The sequence below is a fragment of the Crocodylus siamensis genome, chromosome 9, assembly GCF_052110815.1.
Source record: "Crocodylus siamensis isolate JL-2025a chromosome 9, ASM5211081v1, whole genome shotgun sequence".
Taxonomy (NCBI): domain Eukaryota; kingdom Metazoa; phylum Chordata; order Crocodylia; family Crocodylidae; genus Crocodylus; species Crocodylus siamensis.
Window position 1 is genome coordinate 37,879,425 of NC_143403.1, and position 25,605 is coordinate 37,905,029.

Genomic DNA, 25,605 nt, shown 5'->3' on the forward strand with positions numbered 1-25,605 from the left:
TTGTTTGCTTGTTTAATATCTACTAATGCAATTGACAGAACTTAACCTTGCATCCCATGATCTCCTATTCAGATGAGACAGAGTAAAGTTCAAAGATTGGCTTGCAAACCTTTTAAAAAAATGCTATTCTTGTTCTAGCAGGGAATGTGGTATGTGACCTGCACAAAGGCCCTGAAAAGCCTCACTTAACTCTCTTGGCACTGTATCCATCATACTCAGACACTGTGGTAAGAATCAATATTCTCTCCTCCCATAAGGGTACTGTGATAGCAGCAAAGGAACTGGGAGTCAAATCTAACTTGAGTGCATACTAGGAAAATTTACCTTGTTCTATATTCCTGTGTAGAAAGATTATTAGGCACAATTATGGCCTGATCTCTTTTTGGTATGGCATGAAAATGCCATTAGTAAAAACAATTTGATCTGCTGTCTTATGACTTGACTTTGTCTCCCATTGTTTGCTAAAAATGTAAACATAAGTTTCCAGTCAAACTTAATGGCTACATCTTGAAGGGATCAAATATGCAAAGGAGGCATGAGCTGTGTTTACAGAAACCTATTCTTCAGAACAGCCTACATTGCGTTTGCACCGTCCATCTGATTCAAATTCATCCCAGACAAATCAAGGTCATTTTCATTAGTCCTCAACGATTGCTAACACACCACTCTTCTGGTTACTATTTACGTTATGGCTCATACCCTGTGAACTCCTGTCAGGACAAACTATCACAGGTTACTATGTTTCAGTCTCTATGGTAAATCCCTACACAGGATAAAGAATATCCAAAATGCTTCAGTCAGATTAATTACATGTTTTGGCTGTGGTCAGCATGTTACAGCAGCACTCAAATCACTACCTTGACTCTCAAGTGATAAAAACCATGCATGTAATCTTGAACTGCAAGGCCTTGGAGGACTTGCAGCCTTCTTACACAGCCAGCATACTGTACTGATTCTTCAAACTCCTTTTTTGTTGGATTTTAGTCAATGAAGCCAAGGTTGCTAAACAACTCCAAAGTAAACAGGATCCTGCTTGGGTCAGGTGTCTACCTCAGAAACAGGTTTAGACCTCCAGATATGAAATCCTGGGACTGCAATTATGCTCTGCAAGATCCTTGCTCTCCTTTTAAAACGTCCCCTCAAGGATTACATATTCAAGCACCTCTTCTGAAGGCAGCTCACATTTGGATCCCACTGCAACACCCTGAGCCCCTAGAAATTCACTAGACAGCAAGAAGATACAATGCAACAATCTCAGGGGCCAGACTTCTAAAGGTATCTGGACACCTACGGAGGCAGCTAGTCACTCAGTAGGATTTTCAAAAGCACTGAGGCACCAGATTTTAAAAGATATTCCAGGCACTTAACTCCCATGGGACTCAATGGAATTATATACACAAGTCTGCTGACTTGAAAGCCAGGAATCAAGTTCTGCTCATTTAAATAGCAGTAACTGGTACTGGCAGTAGCCCAGGGCAGGGATGATCTTCAAACACTAACTATTTTGAAGCTATAGTCCTAAATTCAGCCTCTACAAAACATTTCCCATACTGACAGTATCTGACAGATAACAGTATTTTCCTGCATGAGGAATAAAAAATGATCTCAGAGTGGCATGTTAACTGCTGTCATTTAAAAACCAATCACTCATAATTAATTCCATTTATCAGAATTAATTACTTATGGTAAGTCACATGGAGCAAGTATGGCAAACCACACGTAATGGAGAAAGCTACTAATCACACAGCCATTTTGCAGATCACCTTTCCCTTCCCCTCAGCCTGGAACTGTTTAAACCAGAGGCCTGATCACTGTTGAACCAAGTCAGAGACAGTTCCTCTCTGGAGTAGCCATGTTCCACTCTTCACTGCTCACCACTCCTTAAAGTAATACAATATATGCTACAGTCCTTTTTTTTTCTTTCTTTTTTTTGGGGGGGAGGGGAAGTACAGAGGCCAGGGGACCTTTATAACTTGTTCAAGACAGCCTAGGTATGACATGGCACCAAACTCTATAAATGAAGAAATCGCTCCCAGTCTTCGCACCACCTCTTCAGGATGTCTATGCAAACCAGTGATACCATCTCCATCAACAGCTCTGCCATAAATAGAGTATCATAGCAGAGGGATTAACTTAGATTTAAAATATAGCACAGCAGCAGTTGCTATATTGAGAGAGAGTAACTAGGAAATGCAATACACCCTCCTGTTTTCCTGTTCCCTCTGAACTTGTACCTCTCAGTGAGGAGGAGGGACAGCTGGATGGTTTTCAAATTTATTTCTTTTAGTCCAAACTTAATCTTTGTTGGCTGCTTTTTGGTGGAAGCCAACATTAGGAAACAAACTCATTATTCTTCCCCTGTGGCTTCTCAAAGCCTACAGTAAAGCTTGTACATAATTAATTTTATAGGATCCTGAATCCTTCCCCCATCCCCACCTTGGCATCAAGACAGACTCACCTTAAAATCTGTATTATTGATGTACTCAAACACGAGAGCTGGGGTCTTTGACTGTAAGAGAGAAAGATGAACGGTTTAAACACTCTCCCACACCACCAATTCCTTCTGACCTTTCTGTGTCCAAGGACTCTCCTAAGCAAATTTAGTTTCCTGTTCCCAGCCTCTCTGCCCATTGTTACACTTCACAGAACAGGGCAGTAACGTGAGAGAAACACAGTCTCTGCTCTGTCACTAACAAAACATGCTGGAACAACTCATTCTTGCTTCCCACCAGTGAGGCATTTCTCACCAGGTTTGTCTCTCCTTCCCAATCACTGATCCCAGATAATCTCCAGCAAAATAAAATGCAACATCTAGTGCTCTCACCTCATAGCTGACCTGGAAAGTGATGTTGCATCTTACTAAACTTAGGACTTGCTATCCATGTCATCTCCAAATTGGTCAGTAAACTAGAATTCATGTGACTCAGCTCAAGAACCCATTCTACTACCAGCCCCCAAACAATGATCAGAGGAACTGTTTTGGGAAAGGAATAAATGTAGCATCTAAATGACAAACCAAACCAAACAACAAAATGCATGCTCATGAAAGGAAAATGAGGAATTAAGAAGTGTTCATTAGATAGGAAGACAAATTGTAACCCTGGGTGGTGCTGAACACCTGATATACCTCTGCCTGGAGAGACCACTGCTCCTTAGGCCACCCAGAAATGGACATGCTGCCCAGCCAGAAGTCTCTGCTTTAAGACCAACACAGTTGAGCTACAAAGTTCTTCCCTGCTAGTTAGTGCAGGGAGTATCATCAGATGCAGAACAAGAGCAAATGGTTCTGAAGTAGGTAGAAGAATATCAGGTCACCTGAACCAAGTTGTTCTCAGCAAAGCCTCAAAACCCAATACTTCTCACTCCTTTACAGGAAGAACGATGCAAAGAGCAGCATGAAGGGTAAGGTGACAGAACAGGCAGAACAGAACAAAGATGAATTTTGTACATGGAACACATATCCAGCTAATGAACATCTTGCAGGACTTACTGACTGCACGGGACTGGCTGTACAGACTGCAGGTGAAGACAAGCTCAGCACTCAAGATACCCCAAGACATACTGGCACCTACCACTGGATCCTTGACAGTGTCAATCAGCTTAATGATGTTGGTGCCACCTCGCAGATTCTCCAGAATCTTAACCTCTCGTTTTATCTTCTTTTTCTTCACTGGCTTGAATACACAAAAGTAATTAGAAGTGAGATTCCTTTCACAAGTTAATACCAGTTCCCACCTGTTGATTTCTACTAGACTGGACTACCTCCTTTCTCTGTATGGTTTGAAGGGAAACAGGGAAGGAGAAAAAAATGAAAGCATTTCTAGCATCTGTGAGGAGGCAATACAAGGGCTGGCATACAACAGACAGGATGACCAAATAGTTTTCACCTGCTCTCATTAATTACCTATAGATACTGGGCAAGACCAAATGGTAGAAGTTGTCAAACTAACTCAAGTCATATCCAAGTACTTTAATACTGTTTGCCAAAAGCCCAACATGCTAGTTGTGTGTTAAACACAGTGTAACATAGGACAAGAATGGCAGATGTGACTTCAGACATTATTTACCAGTCCAATACCTTTTTCTTGTCCTTGTTGCTGCACAGTTTTAAAACATCTATCATCTTACAGGCTAGGGAACTCCCTTCTCATCAGTGCAGAGGCAGAAAAGGATCTTGGAGTCATCACTGATGCCAGGATGAACATGGGCCGGCAGTGTGGGGATGCAGTCAGGAAGGCCAACTGCACCCTGTCATGCATCCACAGATGCATCTCAAGGAGGACCAAGGAGGTGATCCTCCTCCTCTATGCGGCACTGGTCAGGCCGCAGCTGGAGTACTGCATCCAGTTCTGGGCACCGCACTTCAAGAGAGATGTGGACAACATGGAGAGGGTCCAGGGGAGGGCCACTCGTATGGTCAGGGGACAGCAGGGCAGGCCCTACAAGGAGAGGCTACGGGACCTGAACCTGTTCAGCCTCCAGAAGAGAAGGCTGAGGGGGGATCTAGTGGCCTGTTACAAACTAGTCAGAGGGGACCAGCAGGCTTTAGGGTAGTCCCTGATCCCCTGAGCACTACCAGAAGTGACTAGAAACAACAGTCATAAGCCGGCAGAGGGTAGATTCAGACTAGATATCAGGAGGCGCTACTTCACGGTCAGGGCGGCTAGGATCTGGAACCAACTTCCAAGCGAAGTGGTGCTGGCTCCTACCCTGGGGGTCTTTAAGACAAGGCTTGACAATTACCTTGCTGGGGTCATTTGACCCCAGTACTCTTCCCTGCCATGGCAGGGGGTCAGACTTGATGATCCGCTCACGTCCCTTCCGACCCTACTAACTATGAAACTCTGTCATATTTCCTTCAGCTTGCATAATTTTCAAATATCAAGGGCAATATATAGTTCACACAGTGTGCACCTCAACAGGTATCATACAGTTCTTCAACTACCATAAAGTGTGGACACCCACTGTCATTACAGTACTTGGTATATTATTACTATTTTTTTAATTAAAATATAAGGAATATAAATCTGAAGTGAGAATATTCCTATACTCAGTTATTCCTATACTCAGTTTCAAATGCTGCTTAGATTTGAAATATTGTTCATTTTTCTAAGAATGCTATCAAGTGAAAGATTAAGCTATGCCTTATTTTGCCAAGTGCCGAAGTCTATGAGGTCACTCTACGGGTTGGCACGGTAGAGTTCATTTTTTCCATACTCAAATAAAAAAATGTTAAATTGCATGTAAATTGATCTTTTTCATTCTTGGTAGTCAGGAATGATCCAGTCTTGATCAGGGGGCTGGAACTAGGTAACATCACATGATCCCTTCCAGCTCTACTTTCCTATGCTCCCAAGACATTTTAATGTTTTTAATTCTCTTTCAGGTGTATTCCCTGCAAGAATCTCTTTTAGGAAGCAAACTTTCATTGATCAAGCTAACAAGCTGCAGGAAGTGGCAGGGGAGGTTTCTTATCAAATCATATAATGTTTTCTTTTTTAGTTGTATACATTCAGTCCTCATTTCCAATCCATTAAGTTACTATAGAGAAGTTGCAGTTTTCAGTTCCCAAATCCTGCACCTGCTTTGGATGAAAAAGCAGCCTGTCAGCTAAAGTAAGATTTGGAGACTTATTTAAAAGAAGATTTGAAAATAAGATTTGCTAGCAGCAATTCTCCTTGGATAACTGGCAGCCCACAATAACTTGCTCTTGTAAGAACTAGGGCAGGGTACCAAGGATAGATTTAAGTTCATAAGGAACACTAACTCCCACTTGTACCCACCCCAAAACAGTCTGTAGAAGGCAAACTTTGGAGATGTACTATTTTAACACTGAGTTTAACTAGTCTCCCTTTTCACTGTCAGCTGCTGCGTCAGCTTTCATAATTTTTTCAGTATTTAACATTTCTGAAATCACTAATGTTTTAGATTAGAAAATAACACCGAAAACTGTAGCAAAAACTCTATTTACATAACTACAAACACTAAACCTGCATTCTGATCCTACCTTGGATGGCAATCATATAACAACGATGAACTCTGCAAACACACAGACACCACACACTTCAGAAGCTAAAGATCTGCACCTGGCCCTGATGTTTCAGTTGCATTTCCTTTACCCATACGTTGAATGTAAAAGTTACATTAAGAGATTAAAAATTGGATTGTAAATCAGGAAAAAGGCAACATCAAAAGCCGCACATTCTCATAATTTTTCCCTCTCATGAATGCACATTAAAACACAGTTGACAACTACAAACGGTGTTAAAAGTAGTTCTAGGCTTTTGGGAAGATAAAATTCCATACTGCATGACTATCTGGGTAGGCATCACTAGAATACACCTTACAAAAGGAGCTAGAAAGGTTTATAAAATACAGTGGGTAAGGCAAGGACTTTGGATAGACTTTTCATTCATTGTGTACCTCCACTCAATTTTACAGTATGTAGCTAAAAGTTACGTAGACATGCTGCCAGTTTACTTTCAACAAGCTAAATTATTGTTTTAATTGTACTGCACGTGCACAAAGAGGATTTCAAGACCTCAAAATTCATTCAAAAGAAAGTGTAACCCATTTGCACTGGAACACTCCAGTGGCACTATCCCTTGGTAAGGATTCTTACCTTCATGTCAGATGAAATCTTTCTCCCTTTGCCCTTTCAGCAATAGAGAGGTTAAAAGCAAGCAAACCTTATAGCTGTGCAGATTTTATATAATGGAGAAAGTCTGACTCAAAAATTTCCAAAAAAGCCACATTCTAGCAGAGGTCAAGATTAAGTTTTCAGCCTGAAAGATGAATGTTCCAGAAAGGTATCAACAAGTGTTTCCCTACAAAGCCCAGAAAACAAACCCTCACAAACAACAGTAGCTGCTGTTCCCATAAGAATAAGGCCTTTTGCATTTTTGTCCATTAATTACAGCAGCCAGTCAATCTTTGTCAGTGTCATCACCTTGAAACATTCAGGAAAGGATGCAAGAGTGATACCCCAATGCAATTAGGGGTGCACCAGCAGATATTTTTGGGGAGGCATATCGGCTGATACCAATCCAATTTCTGATAAGCAGCTCTTCAGCTGAAAGACCTGTGTCCAGCTGGTAAGTCTGGTGTGGTGGAAGGGGAAGGAAGGGGGGGGGGCACAGATCAAGGCCCCTGTAGTGAGGGAGGGAATGGGACTGAGGCTGACCAGCTGGGGCAGGGAGAGGTGTGGGACAGAGCTGCAAGAGGCTCATCTGGGGGGTGGAGGGCAGGCTTCAGCTGCAGGCTGGGGCTGGGGCTGGGGCTGGGGCAGGTGCAGGACAGAGACACAGCTTGTCTGGGGGACAGCTCTTGCTGCTGCATGGAGCTTCTCCACTGCTCATCTGGCGGCTTTCGCTGTTCATCCAGGAGGGCATGGGGGGAGGAGGCATGTGCCCCTGGATACATCCAGCCCCAGCCTGCCCCACACAGATCCAGGGGCACATGCCCCTCCTCTCCCTCCCCATGCCCTCCTGGATGAACAGCAAGGGCTGCCAAACAAGCACCAGACAAGCCACACACAGAGATGGAAGCTGCTTTCCCCCGCCACATTTCTTGCACCCACCCCCGCCCTACTGGCCAGCCCCAAACCCACACCCTCCCTCACTGCAGGGGCCTTGATCTGCCCCCTCACCCCATGCCACTTCCCCCTCCCCTTCCCCTTCCACAGGACTTACCAGTTGCACGCAGCACTCCACACTGCCGTCTCTGCTCCTCATTGCACACGTGCTATGCTGCAGCTGTGCACACACATGGACATTTACTGGACAAATTATTGGCCGCATCAGGCCAATTTCCAATACAGAAAATTTCCTATGTATCGGTGCCAATCCGATATCGGACCAATGTATCAGTGCACCTCTAACTGCAATTTTGGGAAAAGCAATTGTAGAATGTAAGGGCAGGCAGGGGAGGAGAGCAAGGAGCTATCACCTGCAAATCAGTGAAGTTTGGTGTTTTTTGTTTTTGTTTTTTTATCTAATAGGAAAATGTTTCATTATGAGACTATAATTCCATCTATTTCAAGCTAACTATATAAACCATTCCAGCTTTGTTCACATGACTTCATCATCATCAGGAGGCCAAGATGGAATTAAAAAGCACATAATTTAGTTACCAGGCTTGTCTGCCTGCACAGAGAAGCAGACAAGCTATGTTCTATGTAATTTTAAGTAACTATGTTGCTGCTCCACCCTTAACAAGTGCATTAAGCCTGGCCACTGCTGAAGCCTCAGCACTTTACAAGAACTCTCCTATTGCATATGATGTGATATGCAGACCTAGTTGGGGACCTGAAGTGATACCTTTATTCCAGGGGTGGGCAAAATACGGCCCACGGGATGGATTCGGCCGACAAGGCCATTCTATCTGGCCTGCAGAGCCCCTAAAAATTTGTAAAATTATTATTTGTCCCTGGCTGCCTATCTAAACTGACTAGGTGCCAGCAAGACCCAGGAGAAGCCCATGGCAGGACCCAGTGGCAGTCGCAGCAAGGCTCAACCAGCTCCACCAGTCCCACCTCCCCAACCCCAACTGGAAGCCTCTGCTTAGCAGAGGCTTTTGGCCTGGCTACCCCTGTGGCTGTTTCCCACCTCCCTCCACCAGAGAGTGCAAAGTTGGAGAGTGCCAGGGAGGAGGGGAGAAGCAGCAGGAAGGTGTGGAAACGGCGGTGGCGGCAGCAGCAGGCAGGAGTGGGGCTGGGTAATAACAGTGAGCGGGTGGGCTGGAGTGCAGGGGCCACCCCAGGGAGGGGCAGCAGGAGCATGAAGCCTAGGCTGGCAGGGTCTCTATGGAGCTGGGCCGATTTCCTGCCTCTCCCTCCTGGCAAAGCAGGAGCCAGTCCAGCCCACTCCTGCACCACACGGTTCCCGACTGCACGGCCAGGACCTCACAGCACAGCAGGAGCCAACTTGGGAACAGCAAGTTGCCGAAGCAGTGGGCGGTGGGGTGGAGTGGCAGGTGGGTGCCCCAGGACCAGGGCCAGTATTACAGCTTAAAAGGCCAGCCCTCATACCTCATGAGGGAGACAGGGGTGGGCTGAGACAAAGGGCAGAGCAGGTTGAGCCAGATATGACCAGAGAAGACAGGCTGAGACTGAGAAGCTGGGGCTACAGCAAGTGAGCTAAGCCCTGCACAGGCTGGTGAGTAAGACTAAGACTACACACACACCCACATGCTCCCTAACCCCACATACACACACACACACACACACACACACACACACACACACACACACACCCCACCACACCTATCCACGCCTCCAAACTACATCCCCATCCCCTCTGCCTATCCACCCCTCCACACCCTTCCCCACACCCTGCATACCCCCCCACAAACCCTGTACCCAAACCACCCACACCTCCCCACATACAATATACAAAGGTAAGACTTCATTTTAAGCTATTATGCAGTCACCCCTATGTACACTATGCAAGCATATGTAAATCAGGACAGAAATATTTTTTTAAGTCAAATTAATGTATATTGTAGTAGATGTTTTATTTTCAGATTATAATTTGGTTTTTTCTGGTTCCAAAATGGCAACCCCCTTGCTGAAACGAGTACTTCCAGGGGGAAGGGGAGGGACTTCTGGTTGCAAAAGTCAGAGGTTAGAGGGCAGGGCTCCTGGTCCCAAGATAGTGACTAAAGGATGGGACACCTATCAAGGGGCAAAGCTACCCATGTGGCTGTCAAGAGCTCACCAAAATTCATTAAGCCGCCCTCCAGCCAAAATAATTCCCTGCCTCTGTTTTACTGGCATGCTAAAGTGATATACAGGCTGATGAAGTGTGCACTTGGTGAAGCAGGCCATGGATCAGCAATCTATGGCCTGCAGAGCCAGATCTGGTCTGCAGAGCTATTTGATCTGGCCCAGGTGGGGCGCTTCAGTGACAGAAGCTCTCCTCAAGCCATGGTGGAGAGAAGCAGCAATGGCAGCTGGTCAGTCCTGTGTTGATACCGGAAGAAGCAGGGTTGGGTCCTAGCACCCACCCAATCACACACCTCTGACCCAAGCTGTGTCATTCACCAGCTGTGTCATTTAGCTAAGTGATCTTCCCACGAGATGTCCGGGTAATTGAAGTCACCCATGACAACCAAGGTCCTGGAGCAAGCGGCCTCAGTCAGTTCCTGGGCGAACTCCTGGTCAAGCTCGGGACTTTGAGTGGGAGGTCTGTAGTAGACTCCCATCGCTGTGTCCCCTGTGCCGAATTCCCCACGAATTTTTACCCAGAGGGTCTCTAGCTGTCCATGCCGGTCGCCAACATCAGCTTGCAGGGACATGTAGCTTTCCTTCACATAGAGAGCTACACCCCCGCCCCTTTTGTCAACACGATCCCTCCTGTATAGGGTACAGCCCTCTATACCCGTGGTCCAGTCATGGGTGGAGTCCCACCAGGTCTCTGTTATCCCAATGACATCATATTTCTTTGCACTGAGCAGGAGGACGAGCTCGTCCTGCTTGTTGCCCAGGCTCCTGGCATTAGTGTACAGGCAGGCAAGTGTGCCCTTGGGGGCTCTTGCCTTGTCCACAGATTGTGCCAGGGCTGGGGCAGGGGTGGGCTCCCTTAAGTGCCTTGGTCCGCTGGCTTTGCAAGGGCCTTTCAGCGGGCCAGCAGGGGCAGTAGTCCCCCCACCCCCAGCGGGCTTAGTTTAAAGCCCGGTGGAGCAGGTCAGCCAGCCTGGCTGAGAAGAGCCTCCTCCCCAGGGGAGAGATCACTCAGCTAAATCTGAGCAGGCACAAAGCTTTCTCTCATGCATGGATGACCTCTACCTGACTCAAGAAGTCTATGGGCCAATGAGAGGCAAAGCGCTGCTTGACCTGGTACTGGCTACGGGGGATGACCTAATCAGCGACCTAGTGATTGATGGGAAGTTGGGTGACAGCGACCACGAGCTGATCACCTTCACCATCCACCGTAAAGCTGGCAAGTCAGTCAGCAACACAGAAGTCCTTGACTTCAGAAAAGCCGACTTTGACAAGCTCAAGAGGCTAGTCGGTCAGGCCCTCAGGGACCATGACCCCAGGGAGATGGGAGTTCAAGAAGAGTGGTTGCTTCTCAAGGAAGCGATCCTCAGTGCACAAGCTAAATCTATTCCAACATGGAGGAAAGGCAGCAAGAAGGCACAGCAGCCCCCCTGGCTCTCCAGAGACCTAGCGGACCTACTGTGGCTAAAAAGGAAAGCCTACAAAGGATGGAGGATGGGATTCACCTCCAAGGAGGATTACTCTGCGCTGGTCCGGTCCTGCAGGGACCAAACCAGGAAAGCCAAGGCTGCAACTGAACTCCAACTAGCTTCAAGCATCAAGGACAACAAAAAGTCCTTTTTCAGATATGTGGGGAGCCGGAGGAAAAGCAAGGGCAATGTTGGACCCCTGCTAAACCAGATGGGGCAACTGACAACTGACGCCCAGGAAAAAGCCAACCTATTAAATAGGTACTTTGCGTCAGTCTTTCATCAGTCACACGGGATGCCCATGCCTGCTATGGGACAGGGAAATCTGGGTGAGGGGAATCTCCTACCCTCCATCAATGCTGACCTTGTGAAGGAACACCTTGAGAAGCTGGATACCTTCAAGTCAGCCGGCCCTGACAACCTGCACCCCAAGGTACTCAAGGAGCTGGCGAGCGTCATAGCCCAGACTCTGGCACAGATCTTTGAAAACTCCTGGCGCTCTGGTGTAGTGCCCGAAGACTGGAAGAAGGCCAATGTGGTGCCGATCTTCAAGAAAGGGAGGAGAGTGGATCCGGCTAACTACAGGCCCATTAGCCTGACTTCTACCCTGGGGAAGATCTTAGAAAAGTTTATTAAGGAGGCCATCCTTGAGGGACTGGCCCAGGCTAACATTCTAAGGGACAGCCAGCACGGGTTTGTTGCGGGTAGGTCTTGTTTGACCAATCTCATTTCCTTCTATGACCAGGTGACCTATCACCTGGACAAGGGAGAAGAGATTGATGTCATATATCTTGACTTCAAAAAAGCTTTTGATCTGGTATCCCATGATCACCTCTTGGCCAAACTGCCCAGTTGTGGCCTTGGCTCCACCACGATCCGCTGGCTGGGAAATTGGCTTCGTGGTCAGACCCAGAGGGTTGTGATTGATGGCAGTCACTCATCATGGTGCCCTGTGACCAGTGGGGTCCCTCAAGGCTCTGTCCTGGGACCCATACTGTTCAACATCTTCATTAACGATGTGGACACTGGAGTCAGGAGTGGACTGGCCAAGTTCGCCGATGACACCAAACTTTGGGGCAAAGCATCCACGCCAGAAGATAGGCGGGTGATCCAGGCTGACCTGGACAAGCTCAGCAAATGGGCAGACGAGAACCTGATGGTGTTTAACACCGATAAATGCAAGGTTCTCCACCTTGGGAGGAAAAACCTGCACCACCCTTATAGGCTCGGCAGTGCTACGTTGGATAGCACTACAGAAGAAAAAGACTTGGGGGTCTTCATTGACCACAAGATGAACATGAGCCCCCAATGCGATGCTGCGGCTAGTAAAGCGACCAAAATGCTGGCGTGCATCCATAGATGCTTCTCGAGCAAATCCTGGGACGTCATTCTCCCCTTGTACTCGGCCTTGGTGAGGCCGCAGCTGGAGTGCTGCGTCCAGTTTTGGGCTCCACAATTCAAAAAGGATGTGGAGAAGCTTGAGAGAGTCCAGAGGAGAGCCACGCGCATGATCAGAGGTCTGGAAAACAGATCTTACGATGACAGGCTGAGAGACATGGGACTCTTTAGCCTGGAAAATCGCAGGCTCAGGGGTGATCTGATGGCCACCTATAAGTTTATCAGGGGTGACCACCAGGATCTGGGGGAACGTTTGTTCACCAGAGCGCCCCAAGGGATGACGAGGTTGAACGGTCACAAACTCCTGCAAGACCGTTTCAGGCTGGACATAAGGAAGAATTTCTTTACTGTCCGAGCCCCCAAGGTCTGGAACAGTCTGCCAGCGGAGGTGGTTCAAGCACCTACACTGAACACCTTCAAGAGTAAATTGGATGCTTATCTTGCTGGGATCCTATGACCCCAGCTGACTTTCTTTGGGCAGGGGGCCGGACTCGATGATCTCTCGAGGTCCCTTCCAGCCCTAATGTCTATGAAATCTATGAATTCCAGCCCACAACCACAAAAGACTACCTAGGCTAAGGAGAACAGACTTGAAACTCCATTTTTCTGTTACACCACACTCATTCTATCAGCCCTTCGTTGGAGCTACTATGCTTCCTCCAACCTAAACCTTCAACCAGAAATTTCCAGGCTTTGTCTCTGGCTGCAAATGAGAACTTTTTGTTTTCCCTCCTCTTCTTTTCAAAATGTGAGAAAAAGATTCAGCAACTTTTGAAATCAAGGAGAGTGACTTAAAGTCCTTGTAAATGAAATGCCTGTGGGCAGACACTGCAATCTGACAGGGTAATAGTTGTCATTTAGAAAAAAAATAAGCTGGACTGCACTAGGGAAACCAGGTTTTGATTGGAGTGAGTTAGAACCATTTCAAAATTGCATACTATGTAGAGACATAGAGCCATGAAGTATGGCTTAGGAGTACGTGAATGGTTAAGTCAGCTATATAACTTTCAAAGCTGTGCACAGACAAGAGGAAAAGGCTCAGAAGTGCCCTGTGAACATTAGCGGGCCTCTCCCCAACAGCCAGGAGTTTCCATGGCAGCTAACCTGCTAAAGAGCTCAGGGGGGAAGCCATGCTCTTGCATTCTTTGGCAGTTCCACAGTAAGGAGATGAGCTTCCTCTCCTGGGCACTATTAACAATAGTCAGAGACAGGGGCTTTCTCTTTGGTACCTTGCATAATAGTTGAGACGAGGCATTTTGGCAACATCTACCCAAACAGAACATGTTATACACAGAGTTCTATAATCTTCAGTTATTATTTCCAAACCTCTCCCCTGAAGAAATCACCTAGAAAGTTTCACTAAGTCCTACTTTAAGGGAATAGAAGGGCAGCATGTTTAAATGCTGAAGAATCTGAAGATGACAGAATTAAGGCCACCAGTGTAATCTCTTCTCCCTCTCATATACATGAAGTCCTCTGTGTCTCAAATTCAGCACACAGTTTTCTCCTATAAGCTTGTACATCTGTATATCACCCTTTCACTACCATGCACTAGTTAGTGCTGAGAACTCATTAGCAGGCAACCACAGATCCTTCTGGATCATGGTGTATGCATGAGAGGCACCAGGACCTTCGATACGTGGGCAGGAGTATGAAGGAGGAGACTGCCCAGGCCTTCCATTCCCACTTTAGACCGCTGAGACAGAATCCAAAGGTCTGACAGAGTCAGGACATTTGGTACCTTGATGGCACAGTCACTATATAAAGCACATGCAAGCCCCACTTACACTACTAAAATATCAGATGCTTCCATGCATATGTAGTGCATTTCACAGCTAAGGTTGCAAGTTTTACTTGTGAATGATTATTTTTTTAAACCCTAAGTTATACCATTACTCTATCATTGACACAGCCATACCATTATTAAGGTGCTTTGTCCTGGTATTACCACACTTCCCATACCAGAGAAGCTGTATATGTATATAGCACATGGGTGGTAGTTTTACTGTGACCATGATGGGACATGGTTGTACTATTCTAACAGGAGAAGAATAGTTACACTGATACAACTTTGTGGTATAAGTCCCATGTTTCATAGGTATTGTACCAGAAGATACATATTCTACTGGTTAGTGAGAAAAATATAAAGTGTGTGACTGTTTACTAAATTCAGTAGAAGCACTTTGAGACACAGAAACCAACAAAACCAGATGCTAAACTATCATGACAAAGTATAAACCTACACAAGTGAAACCATACCACCAGAAGCAAACACTTTTCAGGAACAAATGCCACGTGCGGGCATTTAACATTTTTCTTGTTACACAAGTCAAAGATTGTATGTATAATTAGCATTAATGCACTCAATGCACAAAGTTGCAACCTAGTATTTTCAATTAAAAAACCCTGATTATTCTTTATTCATTGAACCCTGGCTATAAGCAGCTGCTATAACTGTTCTAGTGAATCAGTAAGCAAATCATGATGCGTAAAGTTCAGCCCCAGAGATGGATTTTTCTAGGATCCATAGAAAAGTGGGCCATTTTATTTCTAGCAAAAGTTACCAAAGGCACTGCTATGACCAACCTACTAAAGCACATCACGGATTGCTCAACTGGGAAACTGACTTCAGGATAATAACCTTTATTAAAGGAGTTACAAAAGTGCCCATTTGTTTTTACAGTAATTTGTGAATTAGTCCCTTGGCTCTCTTACAAAAGATGTTTTTCTGAAAAAGCAGGTCAGGAAAACAAACACTTTTGAAAATGCTTAAATGTTTTTCTCTTTTAATAAGTTATGGTCAAAGAGAAATGCTTCAAGAATTAATTCTTTTCTTCCTGTTACAATTTCCCTCTTTCTTTAAGACTGCCCATTGATCTTATTCCTCCAGTCAGCTGGAGGATGAATGGGCAGGACTCTAAAAGGGATGATATCTGAAAATAAAAACCAACACCCAAACCTGGATCTTCCGTACTAGTCTACAGGGTGAGCTTAGCAGAACTTACTAAGATTCAGGCAAGTGCCTACGTGAACATATATTACACCCCATCTCACAAGCACATTTGTAACATGCACTCTCTCAGACTAACGCACCAGTTACAGTGAACTATGTTTTGCCATAAATATGTAATCAGTAGCATCTTTCAGTTGTGGGCTTGATTTAAAGCCACAGAACAAGCTTCAAACCATACCAAGCTAGCAGTGTGGCTTGCTCTCCAGCCTGCGTACCTCAATTTCCCAACTACGCATCAATGACCTTTCAGTTTAAACCAGCATTCTTGTCCCATCCCACGTGCCTATATGATCCTGCATCAGAAGGAGAATTGGTTTCAATATCAAGTCAGAAAGAGGAAGTGGCAGTGACAAGTACTTATTCAAAAAACCAAAGCTGCAGAAGTAGAGCACAGCTCACAGATTTCTTGGGTTCAATTTCAGCTTTTTGAATAGAAATGGTAACAGTGAACAATCCAGCTAGGAGGAACCAGTGATACCTGATCCTAGTTCTCTAAAGCCTTTTCTTCATGCTAATATGAAAAGTAATTTACAGCCCTTCTTAACACACTGTTATTTCAAATTACTATAACATTTCTAGCCTACTTAAAAAAACTAAACAAAAAACCAATAGCACAGACTGTAGGAAATCCAATAAAACCATGGAACTAACAAAATTAGGCTGGAAAAGATGATGCATTCAAGCTACTAAAAGGATGTTCCAGCCATGATATGTAGTACCCATTAGTTAAACAGCTACCTGGTATATAGGCCAGTCTGCATTAGTAACTCTTATGTAGGAAGGAGACAAATATCACACTTCAGCTGGACACTGGAGCTAAAGCACCAATTTGTGGGCTTGGCATGGGCTGAAAGCACCAACATGAGAAAGGGGACAGCTTCATTGCCAACAGAAACACAGACTTCTCTTCACCACTTGGCCTTCTACAGTGTGCCTTCCCTATCCTTCATACGTGCATCACCTATTCAAAATGCCAAGCACCTCAGGGAAGGAAACTTCTCTCTTGCCTACAAGCACCCGATACATACCCAAAAAAATGCACACACAAAAAGAGAAGCAAGAAGAATCCTGAAAGGGGCTGAATGTATCTACACTAAAAGCACTGCCTTGAGCAGACACTAACCTCAAAGACAACTGGCACAACAAAGAACAGGTGGCAAATGAAAGAGAAATGTACATCTACTACCCATAAAACTTTGCAGGTGCCTGTCTGGCTCATAAGTGCAGGGCCAAAGCAACTGCCAGTTTGGAGTCAAGAAAGATTTTTTCTCCAGGTCAGACTGGCATGGACTGTGGATTTTTTGTTTTTTTGTTTTTTAAACTTTCCTCTAATGTGACCCTAAAGTTTCTTCTTGGGGTTGTCTGGGCACATTTTAACTTAAAAGATGGCAAGGCATTGAGAGCTCATCCATGTACTGCCACTCTTTTCCTATGGCTGTTCCTTAGGGGGTTTTTCCCCATCTCTTCAATATATGAAAGGGCAAAGATTTTTTTAGTGATATATTTATTGGACTAACTGTGTAGCTGGAATAGTCAGGAAAGCTTCTGAAAGTAAGACATTCTTCATCAGGTCTGACCAGAACAAGCCAGGCAGAGCACCTTAAGTCCTTAACTTGCATAATTTCACAGATGCAACACCATTTTACACTACCATTTATGCAAGGGATTAGAGTAGACATCTTTGTGGACTCTTGAAGTATAGGTCACCTGCAAATGCAGAGGTTCCTTCCAGTCCTATGTTCTTATAGCATAGGGTAGCCATTCTACAACATGAGTGCCAGGAGTGGTATTGGCAGTATGCGTGTATGGCGTGAGTAGATCAAGGAGGGGGCAGGAAGCATAATGACAGAAAATATGGAGCAGAAAGCAGAGCAGCAAATCAGACAAGGGAAGAGGACTGGAGTGGTACCTGGGGAGAGCATAAGGTTTAATTTGTAAAGGTTGACCACCCCAATGCTATAGCAAATGAAACTGTATGATAGGTCACCCTGCATGGTACTTTTAACCAGAGGCAGAGCTTAAGTGTCCACAGCATGAGTCATCTTTTGGTTACTTATAATTTTCTCAAAATTTTATCCTTTTGGGCAGCAATTTATTCTGCTTCTTTTCAACTCTGAGAGCACTTTCTCTATCCTGGAAGTATCAGCCAAGAAGCATGCAAGGAGCCTGAGAACTGAGAACTTGTTTTTCCTCTTAAGAAAACATGATGGCAAACTATTTTTGAATAGCTTTAGCACCTCAGCAGCGGGTGATGGAGACTTGAAGTTTGGCAGAGATACAGCATTCAGGCCACATATGTGCCTTTCCCTGGTTTAACAACGATTTAATCTGATTTGGTTGAATTAGAAGCATACAGAAATCACACTTTAGCTATTTGCACTGGGTTACATCAAATCTAATGTTACACTAATAGTGTATGTGCATTTATATAATCCACTGCCAATGAACAGATGACCTCTTGAGAGTCCCTTGGATGTGCAGGGGTGTTTTCCAGGTCTCATCCTTGGTCCACTTGAGCTGTATTTGTTGAAGGACCTGAGTGGAAGACAAAGATGCTCAAGGCCCTCTTTGCACATTCTCAAACTTATTTCAGCTGGTCATGACCCCTTCCCAAGCTTACAGAAGCACAATCATGTTTTGAACACATACTTTAGAATAAGGAAATGATATTAAGAGAGGCTGAGAGTAAAAGACATCATCCAAAAGGACTGCTCCATAACAGATTCATAGACGTTAGGGTCGGAAGGGACCTCAATAGGTCATAGATTTCATAGATTTTTCATAGACATGAGGGCTGGAAGGGACATTGGAAGATCATCGGGTCCAGCCCCCTGCTTGAAGGGCAGGGAGTCAGCTGGGGTCATAGTATCCCAGCAAGATAAGCATCTAATTTGCTCTTGAAGGTGTTCAATGCAGGTGCTTAAACCACCCCCGATGGCAGGCTATTCCAGACCTTGGGGGCTTGGACAGTAAAGAAATTCTTCCTTATGTCCAGCCTGAAACGGTCTTGCAGTAGTTTATGACTGTTCCACCTCATCATCCCTTGGGGCACTCTGGTGAACAAACGTTACCCCAGATTCTGGTGATCACCCTTGATAAACTTATAGGTGGCCATCAGGTCACCCGAGCCTGTGCTTTTCCAGGCTAAAGAATCCTATGGCTCTCAGCCTGTCATCATAAGGTCTGTTTTCCTGACCTCTGATCACGCGCATGGCTCTTCTCTGGACTCTCTCAAGCTTCTTCACATCCTTTTTGAATTGTAGAGCCCAAAACCAGATGCAATACTCCAGCTGCGGCCTCACCAATGCTGAATACAAGGAGAGAACGATGTCCTGGGATTTGCTTGAGAAGCATCTATGAATGCAAGCCAGCATTTTGGTCGCTTCACTAGCCGCAGCATCACATTACAGGCTCATGTTCATCTTGTGGCCAACGACGACCCCCAAGTCTCTTTCTTCTGTAGTACTAGCCAGCGTAGCACTGCCGAGCCTATAAGGAAAACCTTGCATTTTTCAGTGTCAAACACCATCAGGTTCTCGTCTGCCCATTAGCTGAGCCTGTCCAGGTCAGCCTGGATCACCCGCCTGTCTTCAGGTGTGGATGCTCTGCCCCAGAGTTTGGTGTCATCAGCAAACTTGGCCAGTCCACTTCTGACTCCAATGTACACATAATTAATGAAGATGTTGAACAATATGGGTCCAAGGACAGAGCCTTGGGGGAACCCACTGGACACAGGGCACCATGATAAACTGACTTCTGTCAACCACCACCCTCTGGGTCCAACCACGGAGCCAATTTCCCAGCCAGCGGATTGGGGTGGACCCAAGGCCACAATTGGCCAATTTCGCCAAGAGGTGATCATGGGATACCAGATTGAAGGCTTTTTGAAGTCAAGATATATGACATCAATCTCTTCTCCCTTGTCCAGGTGATAGGTCACCTGGTTGCAGAAGGAAATGAGATTGGTCAAGCAAGACCTACCCAAAACAAACCCATGCTGGCTAACCTCACGATGTTGGCATCGGCTAGTCCATTTAGGATGGCCTCTTTAATAAACTTTTCTAAGACCTTCCCCGGGATAGAAGTCAGGCTGATGGGTCTATAATTAGCCAGATCCACTTTCCTCCCTTCCTTAAGATCAGCACCACATTGGCCTTCTTCCAGTCTTTGGGCACTGCACCAGAGCACTAAGAGCTTTCAAAGATCCATGCCAGAGGCTGGGCTACAATGCTTGCCAGCTCCTTGAGTACCCTGGGGTGTAGATTTTCAGGGCCAGCTGACTTGAAGGTATCCAGCCTCTCAAGGTGTTCCTTCATGAGCTCAGCATTAATGCAGGGCAGGGAATCTCCCTCACCCAGAACTCCCTGTCCCGTAGTGGGCATGGGCGTCCAATGGGACTGATGAAAGATCATCGAATCCGACCCCCTGCATAGGCAGGAATGTGTGCTGGGTTCAGATGACCCCAGACAGATCCCTATCTAACCTCCTCTTGAAGACTCCCCAGGGTAGGGGAGAGGACCACTTCTCTTGGGAGCCCATTCTAGATCTTGGCCACTCTAATTGTGAAGAAGTTCCTCCTAATGTCCAATCTAAATCTGCTCTCTGCTAAATTATGGCCATTATTTCTTGTAACCCCCAGGGGCGCCTTGGTGAGTAGAGCCTCACCAATTCCCTTCTGTGCCCCCATGATGAATTTATAGGCAACCACAACGTCGCTTCTCAACCTTCTCTTGCGGAGGCTGAAGAGGTCCAGGTGCCCTAGTCCCTCCTCATAGGACTTGGCCTGCAAGCCCTTAACTGTACGAGTGGCCCTTCTGTGGACCCTCGCCAGGTTATCCACATCCCTCTGAAAGTGTGGTGCCCAAAACTGCACACAGTATTCCAACTACAGTCTGACCAGTGCCCGATACAGGGGAAGTATCACCACCTCCTTGCCTCTGTTTGTCATACATCTGCTGATGACTTTGTCACTGATGACTCATGTTAATCTTGGAGTCCACTAGGACTCCGAGATCCCTTTCCACTTCCGTGCTGCCGAGCAGGTCATTTCCTAGGCAGTAGGTGTGCTGGACATTTTTCCTCCCTCAGTGCAGCACTTTGCATTTCTCCTTGTTAAATCACATTCTGTTGTTTTCTGCCCATTTGTCCAACCTGTCCAGGTCTGCCTGTAGTTGTTCCCTGCCCTCCGGTGCGTCCACTGCTCCCCACAGTTTTGTATCATCTGCAAACTTGGACAGAGTACACTTCACTCCCTTGTCCAAGTCACCGAACACGGAATATCCTCAGCTGTCTGGTTCATAGGCAGTGCCTGCTTAAAGCACATGGAAGAAGTCCTTTGCACCAGTGGACCACGACAGAGCTAAGGAACTGGCCCTTTCTGTAACTGATGAAGGACTGTAGAATATGGTTTCTGGGCAAAAGATGAGGCAAAGACTCCAGTCTCACCGATTACATGTGTTGGCTACACAGAAACAGAATGCTGAGTGGTGTACTCAGTGGTATGTGGAAGAATTCATTTTCATTTGCCTCTAAATACACACACACACACACACTTCATACAAAATCACATGAAGAGCATAAAGGTTACAAAGTGAAGCACGCTAACTTTGTCACTTTCTTACTTAAGTTGCCTACTCTCTCATGCAGATATATTATGACAATACTGAAACACATGATCACTATTTTTCTGCCTCATGTAAAGCACAGGATAAACAATGAACGAGACAAGACTTTGTACTGAAATTGTAGAGAGCCCAGAACATCCTGCCTGATTCATCATATCAGCTCTAGAGTGTGGCCTGAAACAAAGCTAAAGCCCTTAGCTCCCTGACCTTGGCTGCCAAAAAAACTTGCATGGCAATGCAGCAAATGAGCCATGAGCCAGCTGGAAAGGGCAGAATGAAGTATATAGACAAGGCAGTAGGACTGGGACCTAGTAGACTGAAGCTGTATTCTTGATTCTACACAGGCTGACTTGCCAGAAGTCACACAGGAAGTCTCCGTGGTTCAGTTCTGTGTCTGTGAAATGGTGATAGTACTTCCTGACCTCAGAGGGGTACTGTGGGGAGCTGAAGTACAATGATGAGAGCCACAGAAGAACAGTTTATAAAAGAAAAAAAAATCTCTACAACACACCATCTTGCACTAAATAAGCATAAGACAAGCATTGAACCGAACAGAAAGAGAGAAAAAAGTTGAACAGCTAACCTAAGCACTGTTCCAGGTTGTATGCTATCTTAGCCATGGACCCCAAAGAAAGATGCAAGGCAACTGGCATTAAAACTTGTTTTGTGAGTACAATTGGGTTCCCACTTCAGGAACTGTTACCTAAGACTAAGGTACAAAACACATGTATCCATAACCATGCATTTCCCTCCCTCTATCAGCTCAGCTTGAACCACACACAAAACTCATCACATTCTGGCTTAGGTTTCCACTTCCCATGTTGAATACAAAGGACCAGTAAAATACATTGCATGTGCTAAAACTAAAGAATAGAAAATAGATTTAATTACAAATGTTAAAGAGAATTCTCTCTCGGATGGTGACATTCTTTCCACAAGCTAGGATTTTTTTTTTTTTAACATTACACCCAACATGGTGATGCAAGGCTTGCTCCTACTGACCCAATTTCTACCTTGAAGAATGTGCACCTTTATTTCCCAGTACCTTCCAATTTTAGCCTGTGACTTGCAAGAATTTGGGTTAACATGTTAATGTGAACAGAGCAAGCAGCACAACAGGCCCAAGTCTGGAACTGTTCATTCTCTCCCTTCCACAGCCAGCAGGCACTGGCAGCATAGCTGTGACAGTACAGTCAGGCCCTGGGGAGAAGGAGCACCTCATGTCTTGCTGAAATTATACCCTCCAGCTCCAAAAGTAGACTGAACCAATATGAAACCAGGAGAGAACATCACCCCATGTGGGGGAGGAAGACGAGGACTCTTTCCTGGTGCCAAACCAGATTGGCACTCACTGAAGAGTCACATAACTTTGCCACCTTAATTTGGAGCCACCAGTTAAGTTTTTAACTTGACTAACTGCTTGAGGCAGAGGCAGGATGGAAAGTCACAACTTACCTAGCAACTGTTACCAGGCAAACTGGGACCCACAGCAAAGCAAGTCAAATAGGGAGATGAGGAAGTAGGGAGAGGAAGCAGAGCCCCTCAGTATATGAGTGGGTCAGCTGATCTAGAGGAAAGGAGCAGCACCAATGCTAGTTAAGCACTTGGCACAACCCAATCTGTCTGGAGGACTCTGTCAGACCTAGTGACCAAACAGGCTGCTGAGTACATACCACTCTGAGGAAGAGGGCCTGTGTGAACACACGTACAACAGCTAGCCACCAGCCACAGCGGCTGGGAGGCCACTTCCTAAATACAGACTTCCCCTGTTGTAGTACTCAGGGCTGATACACACCCCAGCTCTCAACAACTCTAATGTCAGGGGAAGAGGCAAAAAAATGCTGCCAGACATGGAAACAAAGGCTCCAGGCACTGGGCTGCCCAAAGCATTTTTGGAATTTCACCAATCCCACCTTCATCAAGCGAAGAGTGCTGCTCAACAGTGGTTACTGGTCCCTTCACAAGCCTTGGCTGCTGGTTCCACAGGGCATCTAAAGCTGCAGTGATACCAAAACTTCCTCCCCATGTGCCAGCCTGGAGCACTTGACTGACCCTAACTACTATGGTTTTACCACTACAACATCTTTAGCAAGCTAACTGCATTGGGATGTGACCACTCAAGATAACTGTGCTGACAACCAAAGGAGTCCCCCTCTGTGCCAATGGTTGATTCCATTTACTCTGCACAAAACAGCAGGTATTTGCCCTAAAATATACATTTTTTCAAGTGCAGAATCTGAGACGCAGTTTGATCCCCACCCCTCACCAAAACCCAGGCTGCTAATCCTCAGACAGCCTGGCTCTACGAAGGATGAACACCAACCACCTAAAGACTAATGCCAGGGTCTCTGCTCCAAGGCTTCACGTTAGGGCAGCCAGCACCATCCTCCAGCCATCTGGGCCAAGCGTCCTCAGAAAATCATTTACACAGTACAGGCAGCACAGGCAACACCATTCATGCACCGAGACGCATGTCACTCAACCCAAAGAGTTCACAGCCCCCATCCAACCCAGCACCTTTGACACCAGCTACCCAGGAAGGGAGAGAAGGCACCAAGATGGCACAGCATGGTGCAAGCTGCGCAGTTCATGGCCACAGATTTGGCATCTCTCGGCTGGAGAGGGTGAGCAAGGCGGAGACATAAAGGAGGAGGGCATGTGGCAGGCTGGATGCCATTGCCCAGCTCTCCCCCCCCCGCCCCATCCACATCACCCTCCCCAAGGCCCCTCTCCCCGCTCTTGTCTGGGCCCAGGGAGGGCCACCCCACTGCACAAGCACCGCTGGGTCAGGCCCCGGACACTCACCTTGAGGATTTTCACCACCACACGCTCGTTGTTGGTGATGTTGATGGCCTCAAAGACCTCGCTGTACTTCCCGCGCCCGAGTTTCCGGACTAGCTGGTAGTCGTCCTGGTTGCTGCGGGAGGCACAGAGGAACATCACTGCCGGAGCGCGCGCGAGACAGACAAGCACCGTCCCACCGCCCCCGCCTGAAGAGGGGGGGACCCTGCCCGCGGGTTCAGGCCCGACGCCCCCACCCCCGCCCCCGCCCGGGTTGCGGGGAGCGGCGGCGCTTTACCCCCAGCTCGGGACGTGCGCCTCGTAGTCCCAGTACTCGCGGCTCTTGACGCTGTTCACCTCGGCGTACACCCGCGCCCTGCTGCCGGCCGCCGGGCCGGGCATGGCGGGGGCGGGCGGCGGGCGGCGGCGCAGGGGGGCGGCGGCGCTGCCGAGGCGGGGCGCGGCGCGCAGGAGGGCGGCGGCGGCTGGGAGCAGCACGGCCAGCCCGGCCGGGCGGGGGGGAGGGGGCCGGGCCTGCGCGGTCGGTGCCGAGGCCGATCTCCGGCAGCGGCGGCCCCAGCCCCGGCCCAGCCCAGCCCGAGCCGGCCCGAGCGCAGCTCAGCGCAGCCAACCCGGAAAAGGGGCTGATCCGGCGGCTGCAGCGGCCCAGGCAGCGGCGGCGGGAGCGGCCGCCGACGGGCCCGGCCGGCGGGCGGCGCCACAGCGACCCCTACGGCCCGGGGGACCCTCCGCACGCAGCGCCCGGCAGCGTCCCGCCGCGGCCTGGGCCCCGCCCCGAGGACCTGACGCCTCAGCCCTGGGGGCGGAGCGTAGAAAAAATGTCGGAAGAATCAGCGCCGTCTGTCAGAGCCCCCAGCCTGGCAGGCGCCTGGCACGCGCCAGCCCAGAGCCAACCCTAAGGACCCGTGACCCCCCAACCCCGCGTGCCTGTGACCTCTGAGCCTCCAACCCTGGGGTCCTGTGAGCCTCCAACCCCAGAGCCCCCAGTCCTGGAGCCCTACAGCCCGTAGAGCCCCCAACCTCCCCTGCTGCCATGATGAGCCCAGTGCTTCCTGTTACAGCTGAACCATTCCCTAGATGCCGGTGACCTGTGACCAGCCCAAACCACTGAGCCCCCAGCCCACGTCTGTCCCATTAACCCCAACACATCCCCTGCCCTGCGGTCACTCAAGACCCAACCCAACCCACCAGGCCCCAGAGTACCTCAGCCAGGGGCCCTGAAACCTGCCAGCCCCACCCTGCTTCAGGGTCTGCTCCCAAAATCTGAACTTCCATCTCCATCCAGTGTCATCCCTGCAGCTGCCCCAACCCCCATTTCCAACCATGGCGCCATTCTCAAATTGCAGTGGGGCTCAAAGGCACAGCAGTGCTCAACACACAGGGAACTAAGAGCACTTGCAGATTGTGGGGGAACTCATTTACCAGAAAAAGTGTGTTAGTTTGACCAGGCTTCGCGGGATCTGTATAGATCAAGTGCTTCAGCGGGGCTTTTTGGGGCTTTTATGTAATAGCTGATTCAATCAGCTATTAGATAAAAGCACAAAAGAACCTCCCACTAAAATGCCCAATCTATACAGA

General features: G+C 47.3%; 1 protein-coding gene across 4 annotated transcripts in view; it reads right to left on the reverse strand.

Moving 5' to 3' along the window:
• The window catches only part of CSNK2A2 (casein kinase 2 alpha 2), a 44,748-nt gene extending 20,041 nt beyond the window's left edge, over nt 1-24,707 (reverse strand). The window contains exons 1-5 of one of the 4 annotated variants that reach the window (XM_090062017.1): nt 24,364-24,707; nt 24,031-24,142; nt 7,692-7,754; nt 3,573-3,674; nt 2,459-2,509 (exon numbers count right to left, since the gene is read on the reverse strand). In XM_090062017.1, the coding sequence (XP_089918143.1) occupies nt 2,459-2,509; nt 3,573-3,674; nt 7,692-7,733 (195 nt within the window). In that variant the 5' untranslated portion in view covers nt 7,734-7,754; nt 24,031-24,142; nt 24,364-24,707. Of the gene's footprint in view, nt 1-2,458; nt 2,510-3,572; nt 3,675-7,691; nt 7,755-24,030; nt 24,143-24,304 lie in introns of all 4 variants that reach the window. The other 3 variants (XM_090062014.1, XM_090062015.1, XM_090062016.1) reach the window with 3 other exon arrangements.
• Between the last annotated feature and the right edge of the window lie 898 nt (nt 24,708-25,605).